The following is an 18,430-nucleotide window of genomic DNA, read 5'->3' as shown; positions in this document are numbered from 1 at the left end:
GTTTTCATGGACCGTCAATTCGCCCTGGAACACTCTGTTCCCTCAGTACCTTTGGCATCAGAGATTGAGATCTGTGGGTTAAACGGGGAACCATTGTCCCAGGGTAAAATTACCTCCTGCACCAGCCAAATTCCTTTGTTTATTGGAGCCACACACTCTGAAAAATTGTCTTTCTATGTGACTGTCTGTTCTTTTGCCCCATTGGTTTTGGGGTTACCCTGGTTAAGGGCCCATAACCCTCAATTTGACTGGGTCTCTGGGGAGATTCTTAGTTGGGGTAGTGATTGTTTCAGGAGTTGCTTGAGCCTTCCAGTCAGGCTCTCGCGGCTAAGTTTGCCAGGATTGCCAGGATGTTATGCAGATTTTGCGGATGTGTTCTCCAAAAAAGTTGCGGAGGTACTACCTCCCCATCGCCCCTATGACTGTGCCATTGATTTGTTGCCGGATGCTAAGCTTCCCAAGAGCAGGTTGTACTCCCTGTCACGTCCTGAGACTCAGGCTATGGCAGAGTACATTCAGGAGAACTTGGCTAAGGGATTTATCAGACCCTCACAGTCCCCAGTTGGGTCGGGGTTCTTCTTCGTGGGTAAAAAGGACGGTTCGTTGCGACCCTGCATCGACTTCAGGGAATTGAACCGTATCACGATTAAAAACTCATACCCACTGCCTCTCATTTCGGTTTTGTTTGACCAGCTTCGTACTGCCACCATTTTTTCTAAGATTGACCTACGCGGTGCTTACAATCTAATCTGAATAAGAGAGGGGGATGAATGGAAGACTGCTTTTAATACCCACTCAGGGCATTATGAATATTTGGTGATGCCTTTTGGGCTCTCCAATGTCCCGGCAGTCTTCCAGGAATTCATGAACGATGTGCTCAGGGAATATTTGGATAGATTCTTAGTTGTTTATCTAGATGACATCCTAATCTTCTCCCATTCCCTGGAGGAACATCGGAAGCATGTACGCTTAGTCCTCCAGAAACTCAGAGACCACCAGCTTGGGGTGAAGGTGGAGAAGTGCGAATTTGAAGTCCAGCAAATCGCATTTCTAGGGTATATTATCTCCTCAGAAGGTTTCCAAATGGAGGGTTCTAAGGTACAGGCAGTCCTGGATTGGGTGCAGCCCACTAGTTTGAAGGCGCTTCAGCGTTTTCTGGGCTTTGCAAATTTTTATAGACGATTTATCGCTAGATTTTCGTCTATAGTGGCCCCCTTGGTGGCACTCACTAAGAAAGGGGCGGATGTTGCTCACTGGTCTTGTGAGGCCAAAGCGGCCTTTGCCCGTCTCAAAAGGGCATTTGTCTCGGCCAAGGTGCTGCGACACCCAGATCCAGAGCGTCCTTTTGTGGTAGAAGTGGATGCCTCTGAGATAGGTATTGGGGCAGTGCTCTCTCAGATGGGGGTGTCTGATAATCGCCTTCATCCCTGTGCTTACTTTTCCCGTAAATTTTCGTCTGCCGAGATGAATTATGATGTGGGTAACCGGGAATTGTTGGCTATAAAGGATGCACTCGGGGAGTGGAGACACTGGCTTGAGGGGGCTAAGTTTGTGGTCTCAATTCTCACCGACCATAAGAATCTGGCATATTTAGAGTCAGCGAAGCGGCTCAATGCCAGGCAGGCACGATGGGCTTTGTTTTTTGCTCGCTTTAACTTTTTGATAACATATCGCCCTGGGTCAAAAAACATCAAGGCTGATGCGCTCTCACGGAGTTTTGCTCCAGTCCAAGAGACCACCGAGGAGCCATTGCCCATTGTGTCCCCATCATGTATTAAAGTGGGTATTACCCAGGACCTTTTGTCATTAGTCCTTAGAGCACAGGAGCAGGCTCCTCCAGACCTTCCGGTAGATCTCTTGTTTGTGCCTCCTAGGTTAAGACAGCGAGTGTTCCTGGAATTCCATGCCAAGAGGTCGGCAGGGCATCCGGGTATTGCCAGAACTCGGGAGTTGCTGTCTAGGGCGGTGTGGTGGCCCTCGGTGGCTAGGGATGTGGATCAGTGGGTTCGGGCATGTGACGTTTGTGCCCGATATAAAACTTTTAGAGGGGTTCCTGTCGGCCCATTACATCCACTCTCTATTCCATCTAAGCCATGGACCCACATTTCCATGGATTTTGTGGTGGACTTGCCCAAATCCTCGGGGATGACAGCCATTTGGGTTGTCGTTGACAGGTTTTCTAAGATGGCGCATTTCGTTCCACTGGTTGGGTTGCCATCGGCCAGACGCCTGTCTGAGTTATTTATGCAGCATGTTGTGCGCCTCCACGGGTTGCCACTTGATGTGGTCTCTGACCGTGGATCCCAGTTTGTGGCCAAATTCTGGAGGGCATTTTGTTCTGATCTCCAGATTTCTGTGAGCTTGTCGTCAGGCTACCATCCACAGTCTAATGGGCAGACTGAGAGGGTGAACCAGTCCTTGGAGCAGTTCCTCAGGTGTTATGTCTCCAAGTGTCATACTGACTGGGTTACTCATCTGTCCATGGCGGAGTTTGCCTATAACAACGCGGCTCACTCTGCTACAGGGATCTCTCCCTTCCTTTGTGTGTATGGGCATCATCCTAAGGCCAATTCTTTTGACCCCCTGGATTCCACGCCTGGTGGTTCCTCTGTGGTTTCGGCCCTTAGGGGTATTTGGAGGAAAGTGAAGAAAGCCCTTGTGTCTGTGTCATTAGTGACCAAAAGGGTTTTTGATAAGCGGAGAAGACCCTGCAGCTTCAAATTAGGAGACTTCGTCTGGTTGTCCACCAAGAATTTGAAGTTGAGACAGCCATCTCATAAGTTAGGCCCCCGGTTCATCGGCCCTTATAAGATCACCAGGGTTATCAATCCGGTGGCATTTCAGTTAGATCTGCCCCGTTCATTGGGTATCAATAAAACATTTCATTGTTCCCTTTTAAAACTGGCGGTTAGTAATCCTTCTTCCAGTGGAAGACCTTCTCCTCTTCTGATACGGGGTCAGAGGGAGTTTGTGGTTGAAAGGGTTCTTGACTCCAAGATGGTTCGGGGTCGGCTGTCATTTTTGGTGCACTGGAAGGGGTATGGCCCGGAGGAGCGGTCGTGGGTGCACAGTTGTGATCTTCATGCCCCCAGACTGATACGCTCTTTCTTCTCGCAGTTCCCCGATAAACCCGGTGGTAGGGGTTCTTTGACCCCTCGTCAGAGGGGGGGTACTGTTAGCATATCCTGCTCTGTGCTGCCACGTCGCCATGGCAACCGGGAGGCAAGTGTTAGCGAAGTAACCTGAGCGCAGCTTATACTCCGGTCCGGGTTTTTACTGTGCAGTGGTTACAGACTCTGTGCACGGCAGGGAATCCGGCACTGGTTTTGTGCTCACAGTCTGTGAGGTCTGAGTGGGGCGTGGACAGCACCTGCTATATAAACCATCCTCTCAGGCTAGGCAAATGCTGCTGAATCTTTGTTTGTTAGTCAGTTCCAGAGAGTTAGCTAGTACTGTGTGACTTTGTATTTACTTGTTGCTTACTGCAAATAGGCCTTGGGATTCGGTACTTCATTCTGCCAATCCAGACCTAGCAGTAAGACTGGAGTCAGTTGTTTAACCTGCTGGGGTTCTTTTGCTATTCTGTGAACCCAGTAGGTTTGCGGCTGTACTCTCAGACCTGCTTGCTTAATCCTCCCTCACTGTGCAGGGCGTCCAGGTGTCAGTTTAGTGGCAGTAAGCTGAACCTGTGCCCTGCAAGTGGGGGTTAGGATTGTGGATACTCTCCTTGTGTCTATATTACTATCTCTGACCAAGGAGTTTATTCCCACACCCGTTGGTAACCCTTTGGGGTTTTACTGTTGCTCTTAGCAACATCATTTCGGGTGCTCCACATGTTAAATCACTACATCTCGCTTCATTGTCCGCTCTATTCCATCTGAGCATTCCTGACACTAGGGAGACACCCAGTTCCTGAGCCTTTGGGCTTCTCCGTTCACTTTGTGTTTATTAGTTATTCCATCACCTCCTGTGTATGTTATGTTATACTGTCTGTGAGTTCGTTTGCTTCGCATCCCTCTCTGTTCATACACCGGTATACTCCTGTTAGCACTGGTGTGCGTAACAACTACTATTGGTGCAGCAGGTGCATTGCATCGGGGTCCCTGCGGACTAAGGGGCCCACTGCTGTCCAAAAAGCAAAGAGTTATCCCCTGGCCCCCGCACAGAACATTGTTTTAACAATGTCATATGAATTGGCCAGTGCAGAGAGCAGGCTGGACAACACTGCCTGAGGGACTTGCCGGGCTGACCTTGTGTGTGCCGGACTGATGGAGGAGTCCTGCCACCTATCAGCACTGATGATCACAGCCACTTGCTGCCTCTATTTAACAGACAATGGTACATTATTTCTGATTCACTGCTCTCTGTGAATTAAAGGCAGCTCACACCCGGTGTAACTGGCACTGTCAGAGTCTGCCTGACCGAGTGACAAACTGCGGAAAGCACAATGGGTGGGGGTCCCTGCAGGGCCGGTGCAAGGTCTCTCAGCACTCTAGGCAAAGCTTCAGCCTAGCGCCCGCTAACCTGCAAACCCCTGCAACATTTTTTTTGCTTTGTTCACAGTATATTTAACTTTAAAAGTACTTCAGTGCCATCTATTCTTTATATACTGTATAATACTGTATATGGGGTCTGGTGGGGATATTTACTTGGGGCTGGGTACAGGATGCCATGATCAAAACACTTATAGTGGCATCCTGACCACCATAATACTGACATTTTGAATGAAATGAATGAACCATACACTAACCCTCCCTACCCCCACAGCCTAACCCTAACCCTCCCCAGCATACTAAAATTCAGGATGCTGACTGTTGAGATTCCGGCATCAGCATTCTGAATGCTGGGATGCCAGCATCCCTTTAATTGCATGTGTATACATACATACTGTAACTGTATATACGCACAGATATACATATACTTGTATGCTCCTTATGGTGTTCCATTCTCCCACCTGTAAGTTCATTACTGACCCGCATACAGAGAAATCCTTAAGTTTTTTGCTAGATGAATTCAGAGGTGCCATCCAGTGGCTGGCGCATCTAGGCAGCCGCCTAAAGCTGCCTAATGGTAGAACCGGCCCGGGTCCCTGTCACAGACAGAACAGGCCGCTGTGTTCCTGCCCTCACCAAGGTACATGCTCCCCTCATAATAATAATGAATACAATTTGCAGGAGAATTCCTGGGTATTTCCTATCAAGACATCTTGATAGCAGCACAGATTAACTTCAAAGTCACTATAACAAAATGAGAGTTAATAGGATATTGACAGTACGATGAATGCTCATTAATAATTGTAACCAGAAACAGAAAATGGTAATTTAAGAAAGTAAATTTTTGTTGCCATGTAAAACATTTCCTTTAGTGAATAGGTGTCATCATTATTTCTCACCAAGTATAATTCCTTTCCACAGCTTATTATAGTACATTTGGGAGAGGATCCACACATAAATGGTCGACACATGAAAAGGTTGACAGGAGTTTTTTCATGTTTTTTGGCATCAAATTTTACCATGCAGCATGTGGAACTCCAGTAAGTGTACAGCGTCCTCTTGCATGGCTAGCTCCACTGAAAAAAAAAATTTTTTAAATTTAAAAAATCTCACGTCGACCATATGCTGTGTCGACCATCGTCATGTCTCCCATTGAACCTTTTGACCATGTCGAGCATATGAATGTCGACCATTTGGTGTCAACCTATTTACTGTTGACCTTTTAACTGTCGACCTATCATCCGGATACCCAGTCCTAGACATTTTACAATAAAGGATAGTAATCATTATAAGAATCTCTCTAACCCACTACTGGAAATCTAATACGGAGAGGTCTTGTTTCATATTTTTACTTTTATCTACAGATGTGGAGTAATATCATCCATGAAATCTGGAGAGTCCCTCTTTTTTTCCTGCAATGGAATGGTCGGCCAATATGTGACAGTGACAATTCCAGGAAGAGAAGAACATCTTATCATATGTGAAGTGCAGGTCTTTGGGGTACCTGAAACATTCAGTGGTAAGACTAACATTTTGCTAAACAGAGAAACCTAAAGCAAAGGGGGGAATCACAGCCCAAGAGGTTTGTTCTTCTTCAGAGAGGGATGATGTAGCAAATCTTTCATATCAATCTCCTTCCAGCGACGTCCTGCTTACATTACTATCCCCAGTGACGTTCTGCCTTACATTACTATCCCCAGCGACGTCCTGCTTACATTACTATCTCCAGCGACGTTCTGCCTTACATTACTATCCCCAGCAACGGTCTGCCTTACATTACTATCCCCAGCAACGTTCTGCTTTACATTACTATCTCCAGCAACGTTCTGCCTTACATTACTATCCCCAGCAACGTTCTGCTTTATATTACTATCCCCAGCGACGTTCTGCCTTACATTACTATCCCCAGCGACGTTCTGCCTTACATTACTATCCCCAGCCACGTTCTGCCTTGCATTACTTTCCCCAGCAACGTTCTGCCTTACATTACTATCTCCAGCAACGATCTGCCTTACATTACTATCCCCAGCCACGTTCTGCCTTGCATTACTATCCCCAGCAACGTTCTGCCTTACATTACTATCCCATTCCCCAGCAACGTTCTGCCTTACATTACTATCCCCAGCGACGTTCTGCTTTACATTACTATCTCCAGCAACGTTCTGCCTTATATTACTATCCCCAGCAACGTTCTGCCTTACATTACTATCTCCAGCAACGTTCTGCCTTACATTACTATCCCCAGCAACGTTCTGCCTTACATTACTATCTCCAGCAACGTTCTGCCTTACATTACTATCCAGAGCGACGTTCTGCCTTACATTACTATCCCCAGCAACGTTCTGCCTTACATTACTATCTCCAGCAACGTTCTGCCTTACATTACTATCCCCAGCGACGTTCTGCCTTACATTACTATCCCCAGCAACGTTCTGCCTTACATTACTATCCCCAGCAACGTTCTGCCTTACATCACTATCCCCAGCAACGTTCTGCCTTATATTACTCTCCCCAGCAACGTTCTGCCTTACATTACTATCCCCAGCAACGTTCTGCCTTACATTACTATCCCCAGCGATGTTCTGCCTTACATTACTATCCAGAGCGACGTTCTGCCTTACATTACTATCTCCAGCAACGTTCTGCCTTATATTACTATCCCCAGCAACGTTCTGCCTTACATTACTATCTCCAGCAACGTTCTGCCTTACATTACTATCCCCAGCAACGTTCTGCCTTACATTACTATCTCCAGCAACGTTCTGCCTTACATTACTATCCAGAGCGACGTTCTGCCTTACATTACTATCCCCAGCAACGTTCTGCCTTACATTACTATCTCCAGCAACGTTCTGCCTTACATTACTATCCCCAGCGACGTTCTGCCTTACATTACTATCCCCAGCAACGTTCTGCCTTACATTACTATCCCCAGCAACGTTCTGCCTTACATCACTATCCCCAGCAACGTTCTGCCTTATATTACTCTCCCCAGCAATGTTCTGCCTTACATTACTATCCCCAGCAACGTTCTGCCTTACATTACTATCCCCAGCGATGTTCTGCCTTACATTACTATCCAGAGCGACGTTCTGCCTTACATTACTATCCCCAGCAACGTTCTGCCTTACATTACTATCCCCAGCAATGTTCTGCCTTACATTACTATCCAGAGCGACGTTCTGCCTTACATTACTATCTCCAGCAACGTTCTGCCTTACATGTACAATAGACGTCCCTGCAGAATTTAATATTAATATGTAACTTTTTATAGAAAAAGGTGTGGTTTTACAATTGTTAGCTCTTCAGAGCAGGGCCCTCTTTCCTCTTGTTATCTAAGCCCTCGTCTCAACACATTTCACTCACAGCTCTCCCCTACTCAACGACCATCTTTATCCTGCTAGTAAAGGCTCATCTCCATCTATGGCCACCAGCCTCTAGTAGTATGATGATCACTCCCTCAATACTTACATCTTAGCTGTACTATGTCTTGAGAATGTGTGGTGCTCTGTTACCTGTACTCTATTTCTGTTATTTATTTACTGTAATGCAATGTTTTGTCCCCTGTACTGTCCTTTGTACGGCGCTGCGAAACACATGTGGCGCCTTATAAATAAAATGTAATAATAATAATAACATTACTATACCCAGCAACACTCTGCCTTACATTACTATCCCCAGCAACACTCTGCCTTACATTACTATCTCCAGCGACGTTCTGCCTTACATTACTATCCCCAGCAACGTTCTGCCTTACATTATTATCTCCAGCGACGTTCTGCCTTACATTACTATCCCCAGCAACGTTCTGCCTTACATTACTATCTCCAGCGACGTTCTGCCTTACATTATTATCTCCAGCGACGTTCTGCCTTACATTACTATCCCCAGCAACGTTCTGCCTTACATTATTATCTCCAGCGACGTTCTGCCTTACATTACTATCCCCAGCAACGTTCTGCCTTACATTATTATCTCCAGCAACGTTCTGCCTTACATTACTATCTCCAGCGACGTTCTGCCTTACATTACTATCCCCAGCAACGTTCTGCCTTACATTATTATCTCCAGCGATGTTCTGCCTTACATTACTATCCCCAGCAACGTTCTGCCTTACATTACTATCCCCAGCAACGTTCTGCATTACATTACTATCCCCAGCAACGTTCTGCCTTACATTACTATCCCCAGCAATGTTCTGCCTTACATTACTATCCCCAGCAACGTTCTGCCTTACATTACTATCCCCAGCAACGTTCTGCCTTACATTACTATCCAGAGCGACGTTCTGCTTTACATTACTATCTCCAGCAACGTTCTGCCTTACATTACTATCCCCAGCAACACTCTGCCTTAGATTACTATCCCCAGCAACGTTCTGCCTTACATTATTATCTCCAGCGACGTTCTGCCTTACAATACTATCCCCAGCAACGTTCTGCCTTACAGTACTATCCCCAGCAACGTTCTGCCTTACATTACTATCCCCAGCAACGTTCTGCCTTACATTACTATCTCCAGTAACGTTCTGCCTTACATTACTATCCCCAGTGACCAGCAACGTTCTGCCTTACATTACTATCCCCAGCAACGTTCTGCCTTACATTACTATCTCCAGCAACGTTCTGCCTTACATTACTATCCAGAGCGACGTTCTGCCTTACATTACTATCCCCAGCAACGTTCTGCCTTACATTACTATCCCCAGTGACGTTCTGCCTTACATTACTATCCCCAGCAACTTTCTGCCTTACATTACTATCCCCAGCGACTTTCTGCCTTACATTACTATCCCCAGCAACGTTCTGCCTTATATTACTATCCCCAGCGACTTTCTGCCTTACATTACTATCCCCAGCAACGTTCTGCCTTATATTACTATCCCCAGCAACGTTCTTCCTTACATTACTATCCCCAGCAACGTTCTGCCTTACATTACTATCCCCAGCAATGTTCTGCCTTACATTACTGTCCCCAGCAACGTTCTGCCTTACATTACTATCCTCAGCGATGTTCTGCCTTACATTACTATCCCCAGCGACGTTCTGCCTTATATTACTAACCCCAGCAACGTTCTGCCTTACATTACTATCCCCAGCGACGTTCTGCCTTACATTACTATCCCCAGCGACTTTCTGCCTGACATTACTATCCCCAGCGACGTTCTGCCTTACATTACTATCCCCAGCAACTTTCTGCCTTACATTACTATCCCCAGCGACTTTCTGCCTTACATTACTATCCCCAGCATCGTTCTGCCTTACATTACTATCCCCAGCAACGTTCTGCCTTATATTACTATCCCCAGCAACGTTCTGCCTTACATTACTATCCCCAGCAACTTTCTGCCTTACATTACTATCCCCAGCGACTTTCTGCCTTACATTACTATCCCCAGCAACGTTCTGCCTTATATTACTATCCCCAGCAACGTTCTGCCTTACATTACTATCCCCAGCGACATTCTGCCTTACATTACTATCCCCAGCAATGTTCTGCCTTACATTACTGTCCCCAGCAACGTTCTGCCTTACATTACTATCCCCAGCAACGTTCTGCCTTACATTACTATCCCCAGCAACGTTCTGCCTTACATTACTATCCCCAGCAATGTTCTGCCTTACATTACTGTCCCCAGCAACGTTCTGCCTTACATTACTATCCTCAGCGATGTTCTGCCTTACATTACTATCCCCAGCGACGTTCTGCCTTACATTACTATCCTCAGCGATGTTCTGCCTTACATTACTATCCCCAGCGACGTTCTGCCTTACATTACTATCCCCAGCAACGTTCTGCCTTACATTACTATCCCCAGCGACGTTCTGCCTTACATTACTGTCCCCAGCAACGTTCTGCCTTACATTACTATCCTCAGCGATGTTCTGCCTTACATTACTATCCCCAGCGATGTTCTGCCTTATATTACTAACCCCAGCAACGTTCCGCCTTACATTACTATCCCCAGTGACGTTCTGCCTTACATTACTATCCCCAGCAACTTTCTGCCTTACATTACTATCCCCAGCGACTTTCTGCCTTACATTACTATCCCCAGCAACGTTCTGCCTTACATTACTATCCCCAGCAACGTTCTGCCTTACATTACTATCCCCAGCAATGTTCTGCCTTACATTACTGTCCCCAGCAACGTTCTGCCTTACATTACTATCCTCAGCGATGTTCTGCCTTACATTACTATCCCCAGCGACGTTCTGCCTTACATTACTATCCTCAGCGATGTTCTGCCTTACATTACTATCCCCAGCGACGTTCTGCCTTACATTACTATCCCCAGCAACGTTCTGCCTTACATTACTATCCCCAGCGACGTTCTGCCTTACATTACTGTCCCCAGCAACGTTCTGCCTTACATTACTATCCTCAGCGATGTTCTGCCTTACATTACTATCCCCAGCGACGTTCTGCCTTATATTACTAACCCCAGCAACGTTTTGCCTTACATTACTATCCCCAGCGACATTCTCTGCGATGCCTGTCCGCAGCATCATCGTGTGTTTTTCGGGAAAAATAGAGCGAAGTCCTGCTGCGCATGCGCCGCAACCGCCTACATCGCCGCTACCGCAGCCACCGGGTCGACCTCCCAGTCGCAACTAAACCTCGCCCCGCAGGATCCCCCCCCCCAGACAGTAAATGTACTCACCAGTCCAGGGAGCCGATGATTGCTGCTCTTGCCGGGCTGTTGGGCGCCGGATTCTGTGCGCTGTTGTGACCCCAGGTGCTGTAAGGTGAGCTGTCGCTTTGCAGCATTATTTCAATGCACCTGGGGTCACAGCGCAGCACGTGGATGACCCGGCGCACGGAAGCCCACACCAGAGTACTGATCGCCAACTCCTGGACGGGTAAGTATGTTTTGTTTTGTTTTTTTTGTAAACAGTGATCAACTTGTGTGTCCATCGGACACACACAGAGCTGATCACCGGAGCCTGGTCTCCGCACAGCTTTCTCTGCCAGGGGGCAGTGAAAACTGGGCAAAGGCTGCATATGACAGGGCACCCTGTAATGTTTTTTTACATTTTTGTTGTTTAGTAAATTCGGCCATATCGCATTTCTCAATATAAGTATTATCTGAATGTTGTTACAATTAAAGGGTTGGAGCAGATTTTTCATGTAAACTGCTCCAAATGTCCTTTTATACATTGGAGTGATACTAAAATAATATGAAATGGGTGTGAAAACACCCTTTTTCACATTAATTTAGTAAAAATAATGTTAATAAATAGGCCTCTATGGATGCAGCAATCAGTATTTCAGCCTGCAGTCCTGCTCGGATGTGCACAAGGGAAACAGTTCTGTAGCAGTATGTGCATATACTAGCAGATGGGCGACCTCCAATAGATGCTGCTGCTGCTGCGTGCAATAAGTCGATAATTCACTAGACAGAAGTCACAATTAGGATGATGGATATATACTCAGAGGCGTCACCGGGTCTGTTGACACCCGGTGTGCACTTTGTAAACCTCTTGCACGCCGGAGGTGCGTGTGGATAAAAGGGGCGTGATCTAAATGTAAGGGGTGTGGCTTCTGGGCAAGTCAGGTGACTTCACTCTGTGGGCAGCCCAGCTTCCCCGGAGATGCTGGGTTGCCACTAGAGACCAATTCCTACAGTGTTGTCACCCCCTCCAATGGTGATACCAGGGCGTGGGCTGTACCCAACTTCTGACGCCGCTGTATATACTATAAAACATTAGGGCTGCTATCCATCTACATAAGTTATGCGTTTAATATTGTTTTATTATCTGAATGTTGTTATGCTTATCTCATACAGTATGTGGGGAATATCCAGATGAAATACTCTAATGGCTTTTTAACCTTTTTTTTGTTTTTCTCTAGGACCCATTATGGACGGAGATCGGCATATTCTGAAAACACCACACGGAGGTAATGTTTCATTTGGCAAAACGACATGTTTAATAGAACAATATCAATATGACATAAAGCCTGAAATTAGTACAAAGCTATAGTAATTCACGAGTCTCAAGTAATATGGATATTATGGGCCGGTTGTAATGCCGCCCAAGTTTGGCGGCCATGCGTGTTCCCGGCTGAACTCTTACTTTATTTTAAGCGCCAATCATGAACAAGGCAAAACCATTCATTGTAAATGATTGCCGCTTTAAAAAAAACCACTCCAGAGTTCGGCCAGGAACCCGTAACCTCCGGCCAACACTGACTTCATTACATCCGGCCAGTGGCGTAACTACTGCCCCCGCAGCCCTCGTGGTGGCTTGGGGGCGAGGGGCTACGGGGGCGCCGCCACTGATTTAGAGCAGATTGACATGCGGACAAGCGTCCGCATGTCAATCTGCTGTCTCCTTCCCTCCCTGCTGCAAGGAGGGACACGGAGGGCACAGCGTGCCGCGCGCACCTCTCCCGTGTCCGTCCTGCGTCTCCGTCTGGTCTAATAATGGAAGTGCCGTTCGTGAGCTCTGATTGGCTCACGAACCGGCACTTCATTTATTAGACCAGACGGAGATGCAGGAGGGACATGAGAGAGGCGTGTGTGCCCTCCTTGTCCCTCCTTCACAGCAGCGGGGGAGCGCGGGGGGGGGGACACCGAGGGGGCATATATGGCACCGGGGGGGCACTGAGGGGGCATGTATGGCACGGAGGGGGCACTGAGGGGGTATATTTGGCACTGGGGGCACGTGAGCACCTGGCACTGTGGGGGAATATCTGGCACTGGGGGCATATGTGGCACTGGGGGGGGGGGGGGGGCTATATTTGGCACTGGGGGCATATACCTGGCACCGTGGGGGAATATCTGGCACTGGGGACATATGTGGCACTGGGAGCACAGCCCTAGCAACAAGCACTACCCCCTAGCAACGAGCATGACACCCAGTGCATGAAACCCCTGGCAACGAGCATGACACCCAGTGCATGAAACACCTGGCAACGAGCATGACACCCTGAGCATGAAAACCCCTGGCACCGTGCATGGAACCAAGAGCATGAAACCACTGGCAACGAGCAGGTAATTTAAAAGTAATTAGAAGCCTTACTGTAGGACTTAATGTGTAATGGGCATTACGGTGTGTGGCATAATGTATCACGGACATTGCGGTGTGTGTCATAATGTGTCACAGGCATTACGGAGTGTGGCATACTATATCACGGGCATTGTGGTATGTGGTATAATGTCTCAGGGGTATTGCAGTGTCGCATAGGGTATAACGGGCATTGCGGTATGTGTCACAGGTATTATGGTGTATGGTATACTATATCACGGGCATTGTGATATGTGGTATAATGTCTCAGGGTCATTGCAGTGTGTGGCATAATGTATCACGGACATTGCGGTATGTGTCATAATGTGTCAGGCATTACGGTGTGTTGTATACTATATCACGGGCATTGTGGTATGTGGTATAATGTCTCAGGGTCATTGCAGTGTGGCATAATGTATAACAGGCATTGCGGTATGTGTCAGGCATTACTGTGTGTTGTATACTATATCACGGGCATTGTGGTATGTGGTATAATGTCTCAGGGTCATTGCAGTGTGTGGCATAATGTGTCACAGACATTGTATGTGCTATAATGTATCAGGGGCATTGCAGTGTGTATCATAATGTATAACGGGCATTGCGATTCCTGTCGTCATGTGTCACAGGCATTACGGTGTGTGGCATAATGTGTCACAGGCATTACGGTGTGTGGCATAATGTGTCACAGGCATTACGGTGTGTGGCATAATGTGTCGGGGGCATTATGGTGTGTGCATATTGTGTCATGTGCATTATTGTGCGTGGAATAATGTCTAAGGGCCATTGAACTATGTGGCATAATGTATACTTGGCATTACTATAAGGAGGAAAAATGACAAATAATGTAAGGGGCATGAATCAGGATTATTTTTCTTTCCTGTGGTGGCTAACGTCTGGGCATGCAGGTTGCAAAACTGGGGTATAAGGAAGTCTTTTCCTGCAAGGCCACACCCCTTTATGCAAAGCCACGCCCATTCCAACGAAGCCACACACCCTTTTTGGCACGCGCATGTTTGTCCCTTTCATAGTGCCAATTATGGGGGATTGGGGGGGGCAAGAATTTTTGGGCTTGGGGGAGAAAAACTTCTAGTTACGCCACTGCATCCGGCCCTATGTCTGTGATGCTGATGGCTGCTCATATTAACACAAAAAAAACGTAACGCACTGTAAATAATGTACCAAAGCAAAACTGCTACACGTTATTATATGTATTATATATAACATTATTATATAACTTTCCTAGTCTACAAGGCCAACTGAATCTCTGAGTGGATCAAATGTTTCCCTTCTACAATTCCCTGTGTCCGCAGCTCTTTTTTTTTAAGCATACTGAAACGGAAGTCAACATATTATCAAGTTGCGGTCGCTATTCCCTAAATGACCCCTGACCTTTGCATTAAGTATAGTTTCTTTTATGTTTGAGCGTACCAAGCACACCCTACCCCCACATACTCACATACAGTAGTTAGTTGTTCATTAAGCTGGGTACACACTGAGCGATCAGGCCGATATGATGTTTTGGGCCAATTCGGAATGACACATCGGCCTGATCGCACAGTGTTCCGGAAAATCGCTAGAGAGTAGCGACATCGCTAGGTTCGATGTGCTGCACATCAAATCTAGCAATAACCCTAGTGACCACGGCATGTGTAATGAAGGATGGAGCGATATGTTGCTCCGACCTTCATTACATCACTCAATGTGTACCCAGGTTCCGATATATGATGGCGTGTACCCAGCTTTAGAGTATGTAGAAATCTGCTTCCTTTACCAGAATCCCTCAGTCAGTTATCCCAATTTCTTTATGCTTTGTTAAAATCGCCCGACAGAGGAACACATATTTCTTTGCTGCCCTTTTAACAGGTAATAAGAATTTAATGTTAAAGGGCGTTCCCTACATCCCAGCTTCACCAGCTGCAGAGACCCAACTGCTGAGAGTCACTCAGAATCCAAAACAGGACAGGTTTACATTTAATTCTCTATATATTCTAAATGGGATACGTTATTTCTTATAATACACTTGTTTTCTTAATGGTAACAGTATGACTCACAATTACTTCCATATATTATATTCCTGGACATATAGGATTAGATATGTTACTATAACTCATACTTAGATACTTTCACAGAACATCTAGTAGCCTCCTAAATATTTGGGTGTTCTCCCAGACAAATAGTCCCCCCACCGTATACTTCTTCACTGTCTATGTCTTGATAACGTGATTCTATTGGGTGATCTTCAGTATGCCGGCTGTCGGGATCACGGCGCACAGTATACCGGCACCGGAATCCCGACAGCCGGCATACCGACACTTATTCTCCCTCGTGGGGGTCCACGACCCCCCTGGAGGGAGAATAAAATAGCGTGGCACGCATAGCGCGCCACCGTGCCCGCAGCGTGGCGAGCGCAACGAGCCCTCAAGGGGCTCATTTGCGCTCGCCACACTGTCGGTAAGCCGGCAGTCGGGACGGTCGGGGCTCCCGGCGCCGGTATGCTGGTCGCCGGGAGCCCAACCGCCGGCATACCATACCACACCCATTCTATTTATTATTGCACATTTTGAGCAGGGCTGTATTTTTGTGTTTCTTTTTCATCCACTAGGGGGCACAGGATTCATTACAATGGGTTTAGGCTGGGGAATCCGGTCTCTAGGTCGACAGTAATTAGGTCGATAATGTTTAGGTCGACCACTATTGGTCGACAGTAACTAGATCGACAGGGTTTCAAGGTCGACAGGGTCTCTAGGTCATCAAGTTCTAGGTCAACAGGTCAACATGAGTTTTCACTTTTTTTTTCTTTTTTTGAACTTTTTCATACTTTACAATGCACGTGGACTACGATTGGGAATAGTAACATGTGCCAAGCGCAGCGGTAGCGGAGTGAGGCACCTTGCCCGAAGCATGGCGAGCGAATCGAGGGGATATGGTGCACTAATTGGGATTCCTGGTCACTGTACGGAGAAAACGACACCAAAAAAAACATTAAAAACTCATGTCAACCTTTTGACCTGTCGACTTAGACCATGTCGACCTAGATACCCTGTCGACCTAGCTTCCCTGTCGACCTAGTTACTGTCGACAAATAGTGGTCGACCCAGACACTGTCGACCCTATGAACCACACCCATAGACTGGATGTGGAGGTGTCCGGGAAGCAGGGGCGGATTTACCGCTAGGCATCCAAGGCACGTGCTTAGGGCCCGGCAAGTCTCAGGGGCCCGGACGCACCCGCCGACAGTGATCAGGAGCCGCGCTGCAGAGGACTTTAGTTTAATGGGAGAGTGGATGACAAGAACGGGGAGAGCAATGGGCGTGACGTGGCCTTCCCACTCCTGACTGCTGCCGCTGCCTGGGAGAGAGACACTGTCTACTGGTATCTGTGCCCGCTCCGGCTGCCATGCTCTCTGTGCCCCCTGCTCTGAGGCTGCTGTTGGTAAGGCGGCTGTTACAGTGTGTGCGGGTATCTTATTCAGAGTCGGCCCGACGCATACGTATGTAGGGCGCCGTTGCGGACAGTGAGTGAGGGGCAGATTTATTAAACTCGGTGAAGTGATAAAGTGGAAGGTGATAAAGGACCAGCCAGTCAGCTCCTGTCATTTTTCAAACCCAGCCTGTGACATGGCAGTTAAGATCTGATTGGCTGGTCCTTTATCACCTTCCACTTTATCACTTCACCGAGCTTAATAAATCTGCCCCTGAGTCTCTTTCACTCACTGTACAGGGCGCTGCCACCCACCAGATCCCAGCGGCTCCATGGTGCTCCTCCGCCTGGCCCTCCCCCCACCCGCCTGTGTGCCCGCCCGCCGGCTCCCAGCGGTTCCACCTGCTCCTCCGCCAGCCTGTGTGCCCGCCCGCCGGCTCCCAGCGGCTCCGTGGTGATGGTCCTCCCTGCCCGACCCTCCACTCCTGTGGCTCACACAAGACAAAGGTTTGGGGGAAGGGAACATACGGAGATGACCTGCTGCGGGACACAAAGACAAAGAGCTGCAGGAGGGACATGGGGCAGGGAGCTGGGACCATGTCAGAGCATGTCTCTCTCTCTCTCACCCCCTTCACTCTCTCACCCTCCCTTCTCTCTCCCACCCAACCTTCTCTCTCCCATCCCCCCTTCACTCTCTCACCCCCCTTCACTCTCTCACCCCCCTTCACTCTCCCCTTTCTCTCTTTCACTCTCTTCTATTTCTCCTCTCTCATCCCCTTTCTCTCTCTCACCCCTCCTTCCATCTATCACCCCCCTTCAATCTCTCACCCCCCCTTCAATATCTCACCCCCCTTCAATCTCTCACCCCCCCCCCCCTTCAATCTCTCACCCCCTCTTCACTCTCCCCTTTCTCTCTTTCACTCTCCTCTCTTCTTTCTCTTCTCATCCCCCTTCTCTCTCACCTCCCCTTCTCTTCCACACCCCCTTCTCTCACCCCTCCTTCTGTCTCTCACCCCCCTTCTGTCTCTCAACCCCCTTCACTCTCTCACCCCCCCTTCACTCTCCCCTTTCTCTCACTCTCTTTTCTCTCTCTCTTTCTGCTCTCTCACCCCCCTTCTCTCTCACTCCCCCCTTCTCTTTCTCACTCCCCCTTCACTCCCTCACCCCTCCCTTCACTCTCCCCCTTTCTCTCTCTCACCCCCCTTCACTCTCTCCTTTCTCTCACTCTCTTTTCTCTCCTCTCTCACCACCCTTCTCTCCCACACCTCCCCTTCTCTCTCTCACTCCCCCTTCACTCTCTTACCCCTCCCTTCACTCTCCCCTTTTTCTCTCTCACTCTCTTTCTCCACTCTCACCCCCCTTCACTCTCTCACCCCCTTCTCTATGTCTTCCCTTTCAATCTCTCTCCCATCTACCCCCTCTCTCCCCTCTGTCTCCATCCCCAGTGTTTATATCAGTAGCTATGCCATTTATAAATAAGTCTAGTTTATCCAGTCAGTGGCAGTT

At 47.9% G+C, this 18,430-nt stretch overlaps 1 protein-coding gene across 2 annotated transcripts in view; it reads left to right on the top strand.

The window, feature by feature from the left end:
- The window catches only part of LOC134958390 (uncharacterized), a 308,066-nt gene that overhangs the window by 185,408 nt on the left and 104,228 nt on the right, over window positions 1-18,430 (top strand). For both annotated transcript variants that reach the window (XM_063940954.1, XM_063940953.1), the window contains exons 19-20: window positions 5,858-6,012; window positions 12,348-12,395. In XM_063940954.1, the coding sequence (XP_063797024.1) occupies window positions 5,858-6,012; window positions 12,348-12,395 (203 nt within the window). The remainder of the gene's footprint in view (window positions 1-5,857; window positions 6,013-12,347; window positions 12,396-18,430) is intronic.

Source organism: Pseudophryne corroboree, chromosome 9, assembly GCF_028390025.1.
Source record: "Pseudophryne corroboree isolate aPseCor3 chromosome 9, aPseCor3.hap2, whole genome shotgun sequence".
Classification (NCBI taxonomy): Eukaryota; Metazoa; Chordata; class Amphibia; order Anura; family Myobatrachidae; genus Pseudophryne; species Pseudophryne corroboree.
Note: the sequence above shows the minus strand (reverse complement) of the source record. Positions and strands in the feature narration are given on the sequence as shown.